The sequence below is a fragment of the Oryx dammah genome, unplaced genomic scaffold, assembly GCF_014754425.2.
Source record: "Oryx dammah isolate SB20612 unplaced genomic scaffold, SCBI_Odam_1.1 HiC_scaffold_9, whole genome shotgun sequence".
NCBI classification, from domain to species: domain Eukaryota; kingdom Metazoa; phylum Chordata; class Mammalia; order Artiodactyla; family Bovidae; genus Oryx; species Oryx dammah.
The window spans coordinates 4,400,249-4,418,558 of NW_024070193.1; the positions used below are offsets into that span (position 1 = coordinate 4,400,249).

At 46.0% G+C, this 18,310-nt stretch overlaps 1 protein-coding gene across 1 annotated transcript in view; it reads left to right on the forward strand.

Annotated features, from left to right (window-relative positions):
• The window catches only part of LOC120868123 (histone H1.8), a 30,871-nt gene extending 12,942 nt beyond the window's left edge, over positions 1-17,929 (forward strand). Inside the window, exons 2-5 of the mRNA XM_040246743.1 lie at positions 13,293-13,552; positions 15,206-15,554; positions 17,288-17,352; positions 17,650-17,929. Coding sequence (XP_040102677.1) covers positions 13,293-13,552; positions 15,206-15,554; positions 17,288-17,352; positions 17,650-17,886 — 911 coding nt within the window. The 3' untranslated portion in view covers positions 17,887-17,929. The remainder of the gene's footprint in view (positions 1-13,292; positions 13,553-15,205; positions 15,555-17,287; positions 17,353-17,649) is intronic.
• The last annotated feature ends 381 nt before the right edge of the window (positions 17,930-18,310 follow it).

Below are 18,310 nucleotides of genomic sequence, written 5' to 3' on the forward strand. Positions count from 1 at the left end.
TGTGTGTATACACACACACACACCCCCAAATCTTCATCCATTCATCTGATGATGGACATTTAGGTTCTTTTCACGTCCAGAGAAGGCAATGGCACCCCACTCCAGTACTCTTGCCTGGAAAATCTCATGGTTGGAGGAGCCTGGTAGGCTGCAGTCCATGAGGTCGCTAAGAGTCGGACATGACTGAGCGAATTCACTCTCACTTTTCACTTTCATGCATTGGAGAAGGAAACAGTAACCCACTCCAGTGTTCTTGCCTGGAGAATCCCAGGGACGGGGGAGCCTGGTGGGCTGCCGTCTATGGGGTCGCACAGAGTCGGACACGACTGAAGCGATTAGCAGCAGCAGCGTGTCCTGGCGATTGTAAATAATGGTTCAGAGAACAGTGGGGTACATGTGTCTTTGTGAATTATGTTTTTTCCACTGTATATGCCAAGTAGTGAGATTGCTGGGCCACGTAGTAGTTCCATCTTCTGTTGTTTTTTTTTTTAATTTATTTATTTATTTTTAATTTTTACTTTACAATTCTGTATTGGTTTTGGCATAGATTGACATGAATCCACCACAGGTGTACATGCGTTCCCAAACATGAGCCCCCCTCCCACCCACCCACCCCCCCACAACATCTCTCTGGGTCATCTCCGTGCGTCAGCCCCAAGCGTGTCATATCCTGCATCAGACATAGACTGGCATTTCGATTCTTACATGATATTATACATGTTTCAATGCCATTCTCCCAAATCATCACATCCTCTCCCTCTCCCTCTGAGTCCAAAAGTCCGCTATACACATCTGTGTCTTTTTTGCTGTCCTGCATACAGGGTCATCATTGCCATCTTCCTAAATTCCATATATATGTGTTAGTATACTGTATTGGTGTTTTTCTTTCTGGCTCACTTCACTCTGTATAATCGGCTCCAGTTTCATCCATCTCATCAGAACAGATTCAAATGTATTCTTTTTAATGGCTGAGTAATACTCCATTGTGTATATGTACCACAGCTTTCTTATCCATTCATCTGCTGATGTACATCTAGGTTGTTTCCATGTCCTGGCTATTATAAACAGTGCTGCAATGAACATTGGGGTACATGTGTCTCTTTCAATTCTGGTTTCCTCTGTGTGTATGCCCAACAGTGGGATTGCTGGGTCATAAAGCATTTCTATTTGCAATTTTTTAAGGAATCTCCACACTGTTCTCCATAGTGGCTGTACTAGTTTGCATTCCCACCAACAGTGTAGGAGGGTTCCCTTCTCTCCACATCCTCTCCAGCATTTATTGCTTGCAGATTTTTGGATCGCAGACATTCTGACTGGTGTGAAGTGGTACCTCATTGTGGTTTTGATTTGCATTTCTCTAATAATGAGTGATGTTGAGCATCTTTTCATGTGTTTGTTGGCCATCCGTATGTCTTCTTTGGAGAAATGTCTATCTAGTTCTTTGGCCCATTTTTTGATTGGGTCATTTATTTTTCTGGAATTGAGCTGCAGGAGTTGCTTGTATATTTTTGAGATTAGTTGTTTGTCAGTTGCTTCATTTGCTATTATTTTCTCCCATTCGGAAGGCTGTCTTTTCACTTTGCTTATGTTTTCCTTTGTTGTGCAGAAGCTTTTAATTTTAATTAGATCCCATTTGTTTATTTTTGTTTTTATTTCCAGAATTCTGGGAGGTGGATCATAGAGGATCCTGCTGTGGTTTATGTCGGAGAGTGTTTTGCCTATGTTCTCCTCTAAGAGTTTTATAGTTTCTGGTCTTACATTTAGATCTTTAATCCATTTTGAGTTTATCTTTGTGTGCGGTGTTAGAAAGTGATCTAGTTTCATTCTTTTACAAGTGGTTGACCAGTTTTCCCAGCACCACTTGTTAAAGAGATTGTCTTTACTCCATTGTATATTCTTGCCTCCTTTGTCATCTTCTGTTTTTAAGGAACCTCCTTACTGTTCTTCATAGTGGCTGTATCAATTTACGTTCCCACCAACAGTGCAAGAGGGTTCCCTTTTCTCCACACCCCCACCAGCATTCATCATTGTTCGTAGATTTTGTGATGATGGCCATTCTGACTGGTGGGAGGTGATATCTCATTGTAGTTTGGTCTGCATTTCTCTAATGATTAATGATGTTGAACATCTTTTTATGCGTGTGTTGACTATCTTGTGTCTTCATTGGGAAAATGTCTGTTTAGGTCTTCCATCCATTTTTTCATGGGGTTGTTTGATTTTTTGATACTGAGCTGCATGAACTGTTGGTGTATTTTGGAGACTAATCGTCTGTCACTTTGTTTGTAAATATTTTCTCTCATTCTGAGGGTTGTCTTTTCATCTTGTTTATGGTTTCCTTTGCTGTGCAAAAGTTTTTCAGTATAATTAAGTCCCATTTGTTGATTTCTATTTTCTAGGATGTGGGTCAAAAAAGATCTTGCCCTGATTTATGTCAGAGAGTGTTCTGACTATGTTTTCCTCTAAGAGTTTTATAGTTTCTGGCCTTACATTTAGGACTTTAATCCATTTTGCGTTTATTTTTGTGTGCGGCATTAGGAAGTGTTCTAATTTCATTCTTTTTCATGTAGCTGTCCAGTTTTCCCAGCACCACTTATTAAAGAGACTGTCTTTTCTCCATTGTATATTCTTCTTTTGTCATAGATTAGGTAACCATAGGTGGGTGGGGTTATTTCTGGGTTTTCTATTTTGTTCAGTTGATCTATGTTTCTGTTTTTGTGCCGTACCATACTGTCTTGATTACTGTAGCCCTGTAGTATAGGCTAAAATCAGGGAGCTTGATTCCTCTAGCTCCGTATTTTTTTTAATACAAATTATATAAATTTTTTGTTCTAATTCTGGTAGCCAAAGTCTTGGAGCTTCAGCCTCAGCATCAGTCCTTCCAATGAATATTCAAGATTGATTTCCTCTAGGGATGACTGATTTGATCTTGCAGTCCAAGGGACTCTCAAGAGTCTTCTCCAACACCACAATTCGAAAGCATCCATTCTTCGGCGCTCAGCGTTCTTTATGGTCCAGCTCTCACATCTGTCCATACATGACTACTGGAAAAACATAGCTTTGACTATATGGACCTTGGATTCAGTGAAGTGATGTCTCTGCTTTTTAATACACTGTCTAAATTTGACATAGCTTTCCTTCCAAGGAGCATTATGTATAGTATCATGTCATCTACAAACAGTTATAGTTTTACTTTTCCAAGTTGGATTCCTTTTATCTCTTTTTCTTCTCTGATTGCTGTGGCTAGAACTTCAAAACTGTGTTGACTAATAGTGACAAGAGTGAGCTTCCCTGTCTTGTTCCTGATTTTAGAGGAAATGCTTTTGGGTTTTCACCGTTGAGAACGGCATTTTCTGTGGGTTTTCCATGTTTGTCATGCGGCCTTTATTATGTTGAGGTAAGATTCCTCTATGCCTCCTTTCGAAAGTTTGCATCCTAAATGAGTGTTTTGAATTTTTTCAAGAGTTCTTTTTGCAGCTATTGAGATGATTATATGGTTTTTAGTCTTCAATTTGTTAATGTGGTACGTTGCACTGATTGACTTGTGGATATTGATGAATCCTTGTATCATTGGGATAAATCCCACTTGATCATGCTGTATGACCATTTAATGTGTCGTTGGATTCAGTTTGCTAGTATTTGTTGAGGATTTTTGTGTCTGTGTTCATCAATGATATTGGCTTGCAATTTTTTTTTTTTTTGGTGGTATCTTAGTTAGGGTTTGGAATCAAGATGATGGTAGCCTCAGAGAATGAATTTGGGAATGTTCTTCCTCCTAAGGTTTTTGGAAGAGTTTCAGAAGAATAGATGTTAACTTTTCTCTAAAAGGTTTGATTGATGGGCTTCCCTGGTAGCTCAGCTGGTAAAGAATCTGCCTGCAATGCCGGAGACCCCGGTTCGATTCCTGGGTTGGGAAGATCCCTTAGAGAAGGGAAAGGCTACCACTCCAGTATTCTGTCCTGGAGAATTCCATGGGCTGTATAGTCCATGGGGCTGCAAAGAGTCAGATACGACTGAGTGACTAAGCACAGCACATTGAGGGGCTCCTGTTAGACACATATATACTTCTTGGATCGATCCCTTGATCATTGTGTAGTGTCCTTCCTTGTCTCTTACAGCACTCTTTATTTTAATATCTATTTTGTCTAATGTGAGTATTGCTACCCCAGCTTGCTCTCCTCCTTTTAAAATTGGGGTATAGTTGCTTTACAATGTTGCTAGTTTCTAGTGTACAACAAAGCAAATCAGCTGTATGTATGCATATATCTCACCCCTCACCCACCCCACCCCTGGAGGTCAGCACAGAGCACTGAGCTGAGCTCCCTGTGCTATCCAGCAGGTCCCACTGGCTAGCTGTTTTACTTAGAGTAGTGTATATATGGCAAACCCAGTCTCCCAGTTCATCCCATTTCCCTCCCCGACCTCCACGTCCATACATCCATACGTCTGTGTCTCTATTCCTGCCCTGCAAATAGGGTCATCTGTACCACTTTTCTAGATTCCACACATATGCATTAAGACATGATACTTGTTTTTCTCTTTTTGACCAACTTCACTCTTTATGACAGTCCTCTGGCTCCGTTCATTTTTCTTCAAATAATTTCATTGCCTTTTATGGCTGAGTAATATTCCATTTGTGTGAGTGTATACACACATATGAGATCTTCATCCATTCATGGGTCAATGTATGTTTAAGTTCCTTCCACGTCCTGGCTGTTGTAAAGAAGAAAATGAAGTCGCTCAGTCATGTCTGACTCTTGGCAACTCCATGGACTACAGGCTCCTCATCCATGAAATTTTTCCAGGCAAGGATGCTGGAGTGGGTTGCCATTTCCTCCTCCAGAGGGTCTTCCAGACCGGGGGATCGAACCGAAGTTTCCCACACTGCAGGCAGACTCTTTACCGTCTCAGCCACCAGGGAAGCCCAAAGTGAAAGTGAAAGTTGCTCGGTCATGTCTGACTCTCTGCGACCCCATAGACTGTATGGTTCATGGAGTTCTCCAGGCCAGAATACTGAAGTGGGTAGCTGTTCACTTCTCCAGGGGGTATTCCCAACCTAGGGTTCGAACCCAGGTCTCCCTCATTGCAGGTGGATTTTTTTTTTTTACCAGAGCTACTAAGGAAGCCCAAGAATACTGGAGTGGGTAGCCTATCCTTTCTCCAGTGGATCTCCCCGACTCAGGGATAGAACCCAGGTCTCCTGCATTGCAGGCGGATTCTTTCCCAACAGAGCTACCAGGGAAGCCCTGGCTTTTATAAAGGATATTAAAGTAAACATTGCAGTGCGCATGTCTTTCTGAATTAAGGTTTTTTTTCACGGTATATGCCCAGTAGTGGGATCCCTGGATCATATGGTAGTTATATTTTTAATTTTTTGAGGAACCTCCATGCTGTTTTCCATACTGGCTGTATCAGTTTACGTTCCCACCAACAGTGTACCCTCTCCAACATTTATTGCTTGTAGATTTTTTTTTAATAATAGCCATTCTGACCAGTTTGAAGTAATATGTCATTGCAGTTTTGATTTGCATTTCTCTAATAATTAGTGAAGTTGAGCGTATTTTCATGTGCTGCTTGATCATCTGTATTTCTTCTTTGGGGAAATATCTATTTAGGTCTTCTCTCCATTTTCTGATTGGATTTTTTTTTTAATTGAGCTGCATGAGCTGTTTGTATATTTTGGAGTTTAATCCCTTGTCGGTTGCTTCATTTGCAGATATTTTTTCTGATTCTCAAGGTTGCCTTTTTGTTTTGTTCATGGTTTCCTTTGCTGTGAAAAAGCTTTTAAGTTTAATTAAGTCCCATTTATTTTTATTTAAAAAATTTTATTAGAGTATAGTTGCTTTACAATGTTGTGTTAATTTCTGCTGTACAGTAAAGTGAATCAGCTGTGTGTGTGTGTGTGTCTGCTTTGGATTTCCTTCTCATTTAGGTCATCACAAAGCATTGAGTGAACTTCCTTGTGCTATACAGTAGGTTCTCTACAGTCTCCCAATTCATCTCATTCCCCCCTACCCCCTTGCTATCCATACATTTGTTCTTTATGTCAGTGTCTCTGTTTCTGCTTTGTAAATAAGATCCTCTGTACAAAACTTTTTCAGACTCCACACATGCGTTAATATATGATATTTGTTTTTCTCTTTCTGACTTCACTCTATGACAGTCCCTGGCTCCATCCACGTCTTTACAAATAACCCAATTTCATTCCTTTTTATGGCTGAGTAATGTTCTGTCAAAAAAAGATCTTGCTGTGATTTATGTCAGAGAGTGTTCTGCCTATGTTTTCCTCTAAGAGTTTTATAGTTTCTGGCCTTATAATCCATCTTGACTTTAATTTGTATATGGTGTTAGGGGGTATTCTAATATTATTCTTTGTCATGTAGCTGTCCAGTTTTCCCAGCACCACTTATTGAAGACACTGTCTTTTCTCCATTGTATATTCTTGCCACATTTGTCTTAAATTAGGTGACCGTGGGTGCGTGGGTTTTCTATTCTGTTTCATTAATCTGTATTTCTTTTTGTGCCATACCATATGCTGTCTTGATTACTGTGGCCCTGTATTATAGTCTAAATTCAGGGAGCTTGATTCCTCCAGCTCTGTTTCTTTCTTTTTTTTTTTTTAGTACAAATTATAAATTGTTTTGTTCTAATTCTGTGAAAAATGCCATTGGAAATTTGATAGGGATTGCATTCCACTCCAGTGTTCTTGCCTGGAGAATCCCAGGGACGGCAGAGCCCGGTGGGCTGCCGTCTTTGGGTTCGCACAGAGTCGGACACGACTGAAGCGACTTAGCAACGGCAGCAGCAGCATTGAATCTGTAGATTGCTTTGGGTAGTGTTGTCGTTTTTACAGTATTGGTTCATCCAACCCAAGAATGTGGTGTATCTCTCTGTTTGTTTGTGTCATGTTTGATTTCTTTTATCAGTGTCTTATTAGAGTTTTTCAAAAGTGTGTCTTTTGCCTCCTTAGGTAATTTTTTTTTTCTTGCTATTTTATTCTTTTTGTTTCAGTGGTCAGTGGGATTGGTTTCTTATTTTCTCTTTCTGATCTTTCATTGTCAGTAAACAAGAATGCAAGAGATTTCTGGGTATTCATTTTGTATCCTGCAACAGTACCAGTTTCATTGAGCTCTGATAGTTTTCTGGGGGCATCTTTAGAATTTTCTAAGTATAGTATCTGTCATCTGCAAACAATGAAAGTTTACTTTTCCAATTTGAGTTTCTTTTATCTATTCTTCTTCTTTAATTGCTGTAGCTAGGACTTCCAAAACTATGTTGAATAATAGTGTTTGGAGTCAGCTTCCTTGTCTTGATCTTAGAGAAAATGCTTTTAGGTTTTCACCATTGAAAATGACGTGTTCTGTGGGTTTTGTCACTTATGGCTTTTATTATGTTCAGGTAAGTTTCCTCTATGCCTACTTTATAAAGTTTTTTTTATTATAAATGGGTGTTTTGAATTTTGTGAAAGTGTTTTGTGTCTGTTGATATTATCATACGGTTTTCATTCAGTTTATTAATGTGATGCATCACACTGGTTGGTTTGTGGATATTGAAGAATCGTTGCATCATTGTGAGAAATCCCGCCTGATTATGGTTTATGATCAGATAATGTGTTCTTGGATTCAGTTTGCTGGTATTTGTTGAGGATTTTTATGTCTGTGTTCATCAGTGATATTGGCTTGTCATTTTCTTTTATTGTGGTATCTTTGGCTGATTTTGGAATTGGGGGTAATGGTGACCTCATAGAATGAGTCTGTGAGTGTTACTTCTTCCACAGATTTTTGTAAGAGTTTTAGAAGAATAGGTGTTAACTCTTCTCTAAATGTTTGATCAAATCCACAGCCATCTGGTTCTGGACTTTTGTTTGTTGAAAGATTTTACATTACAGTTTCAACTTCATGACTTGCAATGGGTCTGTTGATATCTATTTCTTGCAAGTTCAGTCTTGGAAGGTTGTACCTTTCTTAGGATTTGTGCGTTTCTCCTGGTTGTCCAGTTTATCATCTTAGAGTTGCTTGTAGTAATGTCTTTTGAGCCTTTGTGTTTCTACAGTGTCAGTTGTCATTTCTCCTTTTTCATTTCTAATTTTACTGATTTGAGTCCTCTCCCCTTTTGTTTTCTTGATGAGTCTCTGAAAGTTTACCAATTTCAATTATCTTTTCAAAGAACCAGCTTTTAGTTTCGTTGATTTTTTTTTGGCTATTGTCTTCATTCCCATTTCATTTATTTATGCTCCAATTTTTATGATTTCTTTCCTTCTACTAACTTTGGGTTTTGTTTCTTCTTTCTCTAGTTGCTTTAGGTATAAGGTTAGATTGTTGTTTTTTTAATTTTTTTTTAAATTGGAGGATAATTGCTTTACAGAATTTTGTTGTTTTCTGTCAAACCTCAGCATGAGTCAGCAGGGTTAGGTTGTTTATGTGAGAGTTCCTTGCTTCTTGAGCTAGGATTAAAGTGCCCCTTATATACCCTTTTAGAACTGCTTTTGCTACATCCCACAGGTTCTGGGTGGTGGATTTTGCGTTGCTGTGTTTGCACTGTGATTTGTTTTAATGTATTTTTCCTTTCCTCTTTGATTTCTTCAGTGATCTCTTGGTTACTTACTAGTGCATTGTTTAGCTTCTGTGAGATTTTTTGTTTAGTTTTTTTTTTTTTTAATGTAATTTCTAATTTCATAGTGTTGTGATTGGAAAAGATGCTAGATACAATTTCAATTTTTTAAAATTTACCAAGGCTTGATTTGTGACCCAAGACACAATCTATCCTGGAGAATGTTCCATGTGCGTTTGAGAAGAAAGTGTATTCTGTTGCTTTCGGATTGAATGTCCTATAAATATCAATTAAGTCTATCTGGTCTCTTGTGTCTTTTCATGCTTGTGTTTCCTTATTAATTTTCTGTCGGGATCATCTATTCATTGGTATAATTGGGGTGTTAATTTCCCCTGCTATTATTGTGTAACTGTCAATTTCCTCTTTTATGAGTGTTTGCCGTATGTACTGAGGTGCTCCTAAGTTGGGTGCATAAATATTTACAATTGTTATATCTTCTTTTGAAATTGATCCCTTGATCATTATGTTGTGTCCTTCCTTGTCTCTTGCAACAACCTTTATTTTAACATGTATTTTGTCTGATAAGAGGATAGCTCCTCCAGCTTTCTTTTGATTTCCATCTGCGTGGAGTATCTTTTTCCATTCCCTCACTTTCAGTCTATATGTGTCCCTCAGTCTGAAGTGTGTTTCTCATAGACCAGCTTATAAAGTGGATATTGTTTTTGTATCCATTCAGCCAGCCTATGTCTTTGGTTGGAGCACTTAATCCGTTTACATTTAAAGTAATTATTGATATATGTATTCCTATTGCTGTTTTCTTAATTGTTTGGATTTTTTTTGTTGTTGTTGTTGGTTTTCTTTCTTCCCTCTTTTATCTCTTGTGGTTTGATGACTAGTGCTGTGGGTTTTGTTCTTTTTATTATTTGTTTTTAACTATCCTGGGTCTTCATTGCTGTGTGAGGGCTTTCTCCAGTTGTGCTGAGTGGAGGCCACACCCTCTATTTGTGGAGTGTGGACTTCTCACTAGAGTGGCTACTGTCATTGTGGAGCACAGGCTTTAGGGCTCATGGGTTCAGTAGTTGCCATGCACGGGCTTAGCTGCCCTGCAGCATGTGGGATTCTCCCGTACCAGGAATCAAACCTACGTGTCCTGCACTGGCGGGTGGATTCTTTACCACCAAGTCACCAGGGAAGCCCCGTATTGTTGTGTTTGGGTGACTTTTTCTTTTGTATGTGTGTATCTATTGTAGTGTTTTGTTTTGTATTAATAGTTCCCATGAGATTTTGATACAGCAATCTGTATATGTACAGAGTTCTATAAAGGGGCTTCCCTGGTCCAGGAAGACCCCCTGGAGAAGGAAATTGCGACCCACTCCAGTATTCTTGCCTGGAAAATTCCTTGGACAGAGGGGCCTGGCAGGCTACAGTCCTTGGAATTGCAAAGAATCAGACACAGTTGAGTGACTGAGCACGTCTGCCTTCATATATGTGTATTGATATTAGCGACTTGATTCCTTTTCTGAGTCTTCAGTTTTTAGACATTGGTCAGAAATCAACATTTCTAATCACCATGTTTAAATGAGGTTTCATATTTAAACCACTTTTCTGTGCTTCGTGGTGACTGACAGCTTCTAACACTGTCTCCCTCCTCACCTGGATCCTACTCTTTTCTGTAATGGTTTAAAAATAGCAGCTTATTGGGCTATCTCAGTAAACCACATAGCATGCAGTTCCCCCACTTAAAGTGTGCAGGGCTTTTAGCACATTCACAGTTGTGGCCCGTCTCTACTGTGAATGTTAGAATATTTTCATCTACTCTAAATAAAACCCTGTACCCAGTGGTAGTCGCTCACCGTCTCCACCCGCCTCCCAGCCCCTGGCAACCACGAATCTACTTTTTGGCTCCAATTTCCCCATTCCTGACATTTCATATCAGCTACATTATACAATATGTGACTTTTTAATGACTACCTTCTTTCACTCTGCATCATCTTTTCAAGGAAGTACCTCATTCCTCCTGTTGGCTGTACGATGTTCTGGCTAGACTACGTCTTGTTTATCCATTCACTAGTTTATGAACTTTGGGATTGCTTCTGCTTTTGAACTATTATAGATAATGTAAGGGGCTTCCCTGGTGGCTCAGCCCATAAAGAATCCACCTGCAAAGCAGGAGACAAAGCAGGAGACGCAGGTTCGATCCCTGCGTCAGGAAGATCCCCCGAGTGGCAGCCATCTCCAGTATCCTTGCCTGGGAAATCCCATGAACAGAGGAGTCCGTGGGGCCATAAGAGTCGGACTCGACTTAGTGACTAAACCAAAAGTAATCCTTCTGTGAACATTTGTATGTATATTTTTGTGTGGACATATATTTTATTTTCTCCTGGGTATATACCCAAGAGTGAAATTCTTTTGTTACTTGTTATGATGAAAGCTTTCAAAAGGACACAAAAGCAGACTGATGGTACAGTGACAGCCCCGCCCTCTCAGCCCCATGCACCCATCAGTCAATTTCAGCAGCTAACAACTCGTGGTTACCCTTGTTCCACCACTGCGTTATTTCAGAGTAAATGCCACACTTAGCATTTCATCTGTAAACTCTTCGGTATCTATCTCTAAAAGATGAGAATCTCTTAAAATAATTGCACTGCCATTAGCACACCGGAAGCAATATCATCCTTCAGTTCAGTTCAGTCGCTCAGTCGTGTCCGACTCTTTGTGACCCCATGGACTGCAGCACACCAGGCCTCCCTGTCTATCACCAGCTCCCGGAGTTCACTCAAACTCATGTCCATCGAGTTGGTGATGCCATCCAGCCATCTCATCCTCTGTCGTCCCCTTCTCCTCCTGCCCCCAATCCCTCCCAGTATCAGAGTCTTTTTCCATTGAGTCAACTCTTCGCATGAGGTGGCCAAAGTATTGGAGTTTCAGCTTCAGCATCAGTCCTTCCAATGAACACCCAGGACTGATTTCCTTTAGAATGGACTGCTTGGATCTCCTTGCAGTCCAAGGGACTCTCAAGAGTCTTCTCCAACACCACAGTTCAAAAGCATCGATTCTTTGGCACTCAGCTTTCTTCACAGTCCAACTCTCACATCCATATATGACCACTGGAAAAACCATAGCCTTTGTTGGCAAAGTAATGTCTCTGCTTTTGAATATGCTATCTAGGTTGGTCATAACTTTCCTTCTAAGGAGTAAGCGTCTTTTAATTTCATGGCTGCAGTCACCATCTGCAGTGATTTTGGAGCCCCCCAAAATAAAGTCTGACACTATTTCCCCATCTATTTCCCATGAAGTGATGGGACCAGATGCCATGCTCTTTGTTTTCTGAATGTTGAGCTTTAAGCCAACTTCTTCACTCTCCTCTTTCACTTTCATCAAGAGGCTTCTCAGTTCCTCTTCACTTTCTGCCATAAGGATGGTGTCATCTGCATATCTGAGGTTATTGTTATTTTTCCTGGCAATCCTGATTCCAGCTTGTGCTTCTTCCAGCCCAGCGTTTCTCATGATGAACTCTGCATAGAAGTGAAATAAGCAGGGTGACAATATACAGCCTTGACGTACTCCTTTTCCTATTTGGAACCAGTCTGTTGTTGCATGTCCAGTTCTAACTGTTGCCTCCTGACCTGCATGTAGGTTTCTCAAGAGGCAGGTCAGGTGGTCTGGTATTCCCATCTCTTTCAGAATTTTCCACAGTTTATTGTGATCCACACAGTCAAAGGCTTTGGCACAGTCACTCAGGCAGAAGTGGATGTTTATCTGGAGCTCTCCTGCTTTTTTGTCTAGTTGCCTTTTCTGCCCCTAGTCAGATTGTTCGGATCATACTCTGAGTCTGAGCAAGGCTCCTACGTTGCCTCTGGTTGAAGGGTCTCGTAGGATCTTTCCTTTCTGGGGCCTTTCCCACGTTTATTTTTCCTCCTTGCTTATTTGTAGAAGGCACTGGATCACGTGTCCTGGAGAGTTCCTCATATCTGGGTTTTACTGATTTCATGTGGCCCTTGCATTTCCTGTAAAATGTTAGATTTAGACAATTGGCCTGGTGTAGGGTTTTTATTTTTTTGAGTTATTTTGGTGCGCTGGGTCTTGGTTACGGCGCGTGAACTTCTCATTGCTGTGGCTTCCTGATGCGAGGCGTGGGCTCTTGGACGCGGGCTTCCGTAGTCGTGGACCCAGTGCTGAGGCGCCCGGGACGTGTAGCATCTTATTTCCAGACCAGAGGCCGACCCCGTGTCCCCCGCACTGGCAGGTGGCCTCTTCACCCCTGGGCCACCAGTGAGGGGATCCCAGTGTTGTTTACTAAAAGGACCCTTTAGTGCTCTTTAATAAGCCTTCGTGGAGGGCTGTTGTGTGCCCAGCCCCACAGCAGGCCCTGGGAGACGGGCTGGCCAAGGTCAGGGGTGGGTGGGGCTGGGGGAGCGCATACATGAGTCCCCAGGCTGCTTGCCCACTGGCTGTGGGGACTGGCCAGCACCCAGTGGGTGCTTCCCTGGGCGCGTTTGTCAGCTGGGGGCCTGGGGTCGTCCTGCCGCCCCCACCCGCCCCCCGCAGCAGTCTGGGCCCTGGGTGATGTCCTGCTGCCCCCGGCCCCCGCCAGCCTGGCCTGGGGCGCCGTCTGGGCCCTGGGTGAAGTCCTGCTGCCCCCTGCCCCCCGCAGCAGTCTGGGCCCTGGGTGAGTTTCTGCCCCCCGCCCACCCCCTGCAGCGGTCTGGGCCCTGGGTGACGTCCTGCCGCCCCGCCCCCCGCAGGCCTGGCCCGGGGCGCTGTCCAGGCGTTGCGCCGCCACCCTCCGGTGCTGCGCATGGTGCTGGAGGCGCTGCAGGCTGGGGAGCGGCGCCGGGGCACCTCGGTGGCGGCCATCAAGGTCTACATCCTGCAGAAGTACCCGACAGTGGATGCCCTCCGGCTCAACCACCTGCTGAAGCAGGCCCTGGCCACAGGCCTGCACCGCGGGCTGCTCATCAGGCCCGTCAACTCCAAGGCCAAGGGGGCCACCGGCAGCTTCAAAGTGAGTGCCGGGTGGTGGGGGGGCAGGTGGGAGGTGCCAGGGGCCCCAGGGTGTGGCGAATTTGGCCCCAGGCTTGAACTCCAGTTCCAGCTCTTTCTTTCCGAGCTCTGGGTGCTGTTCCTGCTCTCCTCCTGTCTCTTCTTCTTCCTCTGTCTTCACCCAGATGCCCCCTGCCCGTCCCCCCACCCCCCAGAGAGGCTGAGCCCCGACTCGGCCCCATCACCCTACTGTACCCACCTCCTTCCTTGTTGGGTGGGACCCCTGTCCAGAGACCGTCTCAGCTGTTTCACTTCTGGGTCCTTGGCGCCCGTGACCCCTTCCTGGAATCCCTTTACCAGGGGCGGCCCAGATCCAGCCTTGGCCCCTTCAAGGTCACAGCCTTGGGGTTTGCTCCCCATGCTCCCTGGCTCCAGACTCATGGTCTCCAAACCAGGGCTGACACCTCTGTGAGCCAGCACGTCCTCCTCTCTCAAAGGGTCAAGTCACCCAGAGCTAAGAGCAAATTTGGCACAAAATTCAAACCACAGCGTGCTGACTGCCAGCTGCCACCAGGGCCACCTCGGATCCCAGGGACCTGGACCCGGGACCTCTCTTGTCACTGCTGTGCCCCCAGCATGTAGCAGTTCCTCTGACAGTCGCTGTGGAACTTGGTGGAACATTCTCAAACCGCCCATTCCAGCCCCTGTGGGAACAGGCTAACTGAGCTCAGAGAGACCTCCTCCTGGGACTCTGAGTGTATGGGTCTGAACTTTGACAGCTGCCATGGCAAGGCCAGGGGCACAGGGTGGGGTGGAAGGGGAACAGGAGAGGGGGTACTGGGGGTGTGTGTGACTGGGAGGCAGTCAGGAAACTGGGCCAAGGGCTGGGAGGCAGGGAAGGGGGTCTCGGGTACCACGGAGTCAAGATGTGTGTGCGCTGGGAGTGGGGGTTGTTTTCTGGTCATGGTGGGTAACGGGGACCCATGAGGATTCAGGGATGTTGGGGAGCAGCGTCATCAGAGCTGGGCTCTACAAGGGCAGAGCCAGGGACCCCTGCAATCCCCCTGCTGCTCACACCCTCCCTGATGACCCCATTGTAAAGATGGGAAGACTGAGGCCCAAGCGGGGAGGAGAAGACTTAGATAGGTCGAGTTGCACGGCTGGGGTTGGGGCCCGTCTGCCCTCCACGTCCATGTTCAGCTGCAGAGCAGGAAGTGGCCAAGAGACCTGGGGACGCAGTGGCATGAGGCGGGGTGGGGGGGTGTTATCAGGGCCACAGTCCACGGGGAGGTGTTGGGGGGGTGGTCAAAGGAGCTTCATGGGTTAGCATAAGAGGACAGCGTCAGGGCTCACAGTGCGTGCTGGGCTGTGAGGCTTCCAGGGGCAGGGGCGGGAGGTGCGTGCCTGCCACTTATGCAGGGAGCGGGGAGAGCGCTGGGTGAGTTTTCTCTCGAGTCCCTTAGCTCCTCCGTGGTGGCGCCTCTCTCATGGTCCGGGCAGGGTGGCATGCACTCCTGGCTTCCAGCTTTTAGGAAGTGGTTGTGCCCCAAGCCCCTGGCCACCTTCTTCACCCCCTCCCTGGGGATGGGGTCTTCTCTGAGCCTCACGCAGGGTGTCGGGGCAGGAGATGCCCAGACCTCTGCTCTCAGTTCCACCCCGTTCTCTCTTCCACCAGTTAGTCCCAAAAGACAAAAGGAAAATCCCACCCAGGAAGACAGCCCTCAGGATGCCCGGTCTGGCTGAGGGGAAGGACCCCAAGAAGCCGAGTGAGTCAAAGAAGGACCCTGCCAACCCAGGCGAGGTGAAAAAAGGAGCCAGGAAGCCCAGAGAGGGGAGGGCAGCTCCCTCCAAACCAGGCGCAGCCAAGAATGCCCCCAAGAAAGGCACGCAGACCAAGGACCCAGAGGCAAGGCTGGGTGAGGCCAAGAAGTCCTCCCAACGGCTGGACAAAGCCGCTCAAGCCCCTCCCAGTGCCAGTGGGCCTGGCGGGAAGTTGAAGGTCAAAGAAAGAGGGAGCCGCCAAGGTATGGGTGTGAATGGGGTGGGCATGGGATGGGCTTTCTGGCAACCACTAGCCACATGGATGGAGGGGTCAGTTCTGGGGAGGAGGGGGTGTCTACTTGATGTGCCCTAAGACACTTGGCTTGACCCAGAGAGAGAGAGAACTCAGGGTGGCTGGTGGGGGTGGGAGGAGGGGTCAGCTCTGAGAAGGGTCAGGGGAGGCTTCCTGGAGGAGGTGGCCCACGCAGGAGACCAGCTTGTGCAAAGGCCTGAAGGCATGAAGGATGTGGCTGTGCTGAGCTGTGCTTAGTCGCTCAGTCGTGTCCAGCTCTGAGACCCCATGAGCTGTAGCCTGCCAGGCTCCTCTGTCCATGGGCGATTCTCCAGGCAAGAATACGGCAGTGCGTTGCCATGCCCTCCTCCAGGGGATCTTCCCAACCCAGGGATCATACCCAGGTCTCCCACATTGCAGGCGGATTCTCTACCATCTGAGGCACCAGGGAAGCCCAAAGGTGGAGAAGTCTAAATAGTCCTGTCTGTGTGCATTGGGGGCGGGAGAAGGGGACGCTGTGAAGGGCGGCAGGAGGCTGCACTTGATCTGGAAGACGGTGTGGAGCCACGGAAAGACCCTGGACAGGGGACAGTTAGGGCCCAAGGTGCTTTTTTTCTTACGAATCTAAAAAAAAAAACAAAACTATAAAAATTGGAGTGTGATTGTTTTACAATATTTTTCTGTTGAACACTGATGTGAATCAACTATATGTATACATATATCCTCTCCCTGGTGACCCCCCTGCCACCCCTCTAGCCATCACAGCACCAAGTCGCGCTCCCTGTGCTATACAGCGGCTCCCCGCTCGCTATGTATTTTGCACACAGCAGTGTGTATATTTCAATGCTACTCTCTCAGTTCGTCCCACTCTCCTTCCCCAACTGTGTCCAGAAGTCTATTCTCTATGTCTGCGTCTCTCTTCCTGCCCTGCAAAAAGTTTCGATCCCAGTTTTCTAAATTCCGTGTATATGCATTCATATATATCTGTTTTTCTCGTCTTGACTGCCTTCACCCTGTATGGCAGTCTCTAGGTTCATCCACCTCAATAGAACTGACTCAAATGCATTCCTTTTTGCGGCTGAGTAAAATTCCTTGGTATAGGCAGGCCACAGCCCCTTCACCCGTCCATGTGTGGGTGGACATCTAGGTTGCTTCCGTGTCCTGATTGTTGTAGATAGTGCTGCGGTGAACAGGGTGGGCACATGTGTCTTTTTGAATTATCGTTTGCTGAGGATACATGCCCTCCTAGTGGGATTGCTGGGTCACATGGTGGTTTCATTCCTAGTTTCATAGGGAAATTCTATACTGCTCTCCATGATGGTTTTTATCAAGTTATGGAAAGACTCTGAACAGGGGACAGGTAGGGCCTGAGGCATTTTTTAAATTGTATCCTGGCCGCCGCGTGGAAGATGGGTTGAAGATAAAGTGGGTGGATGGGGAGCTGTGGATGGAATGAGGGATGGTTGCCCTCCTTCACTTAATCCTCCCGCTGGCCCATGGGCGAGAGGCTGCCACCTTCAGTTGGCAGACTCGGGCACCAGGCTCAGAGAGGCTGAACGACTTGTCCCAGGTCGCACAGCCTGCAAGTGTCAGCCTGAGGACTGGGCCCTAGGCAGGCTGCGGGCTGTGGGGCCCCTCAACCCTGCTGCCGATCGGCAGCTCCTCTGGAAAAAAGTCTGTCTCACATGGCATCCCCTCTTCCAGCAGATACCAAGGCCCACAGGAAAACACAGCCTGCAAGTCAGAGTTCAAAATCCACAGTCACCAAGGTAGGTGTCGGGGTGACTTCCCTTGTCTTGATCTCCAGTGGCCAGAGCTTGAGTGTCCCCACCTAAGCCCAGGGCAGGGGTCAGATAAGAAGAGGGTAACCTACCTCACTTTCCTCTGCTCCCAGCCCTCCAGTGCCTGGAGGATCACCGTTTCCACCTTATAGATAGGGGGCTGAGGCTTAGAGAGGGGAGGGCACTTGTCGAAAGCAACCTAGAGCTGGGCTTTCAACCCTGAGTTCATGGGCTCTGAGCGGTGTGCCTAGCCCTGCCACTTTCTCCTGGTTTGCTTTCTTACAGGGTGAGAATGGTACTTCCCTGGCCAAAAAGAAGATGGGGGGCAAGGTCCCTAAAGAGGCTGCTGGGGAGGGGCCCAAAGCCAAGGCCCCTGTTCCTTCCAAGGGTGCTGGGTCCAAGAAGGAGCTTGTACCACTGGCTGGGAAGGCTGAGGCCTCTAAGGGCCCGAGAAAGCCTGGCATCCCCACCAAGTCTTCAGTGTCCAAAGCGGCCAGCAAGAAGGCAGAAGCCGAAGGCTAGAGGCGAGGTGGAGAGATGCAGATTCTACTTTTTTACTCCCCTAGAAACTATCACTCTGTTTATTTCACTAGAACCTATTTATCAATAAAGCTTTTTTTCCCCACTCATGGGTGTGAGAGGAGGCTGAGGTCTAAAGGTTTGGCCATCCAGGGCATGGACCCAGATGGACAGGATGGAAGCTCCTGCCCTGGGAGATGCAGCCTGCAACAGGGATCCAAAGGCATGCAGGGGCATGCGGAGGCACAGGAGAGATGCTTCGTCCAACCTGAGATCTGGGACTGCTTCCTGGAGGAGGCAGCTTTTGGTCTTAAAAGGGTGAGCAGGGTTTGCCAGACAGATGAGGGGAGGAGGGCTTGCAGGCAGTGGGATAAGACTGGACGGGGGCGAATTGTGGCTTTGAGAGGAGCGCAAGTCGGGGAGGGGT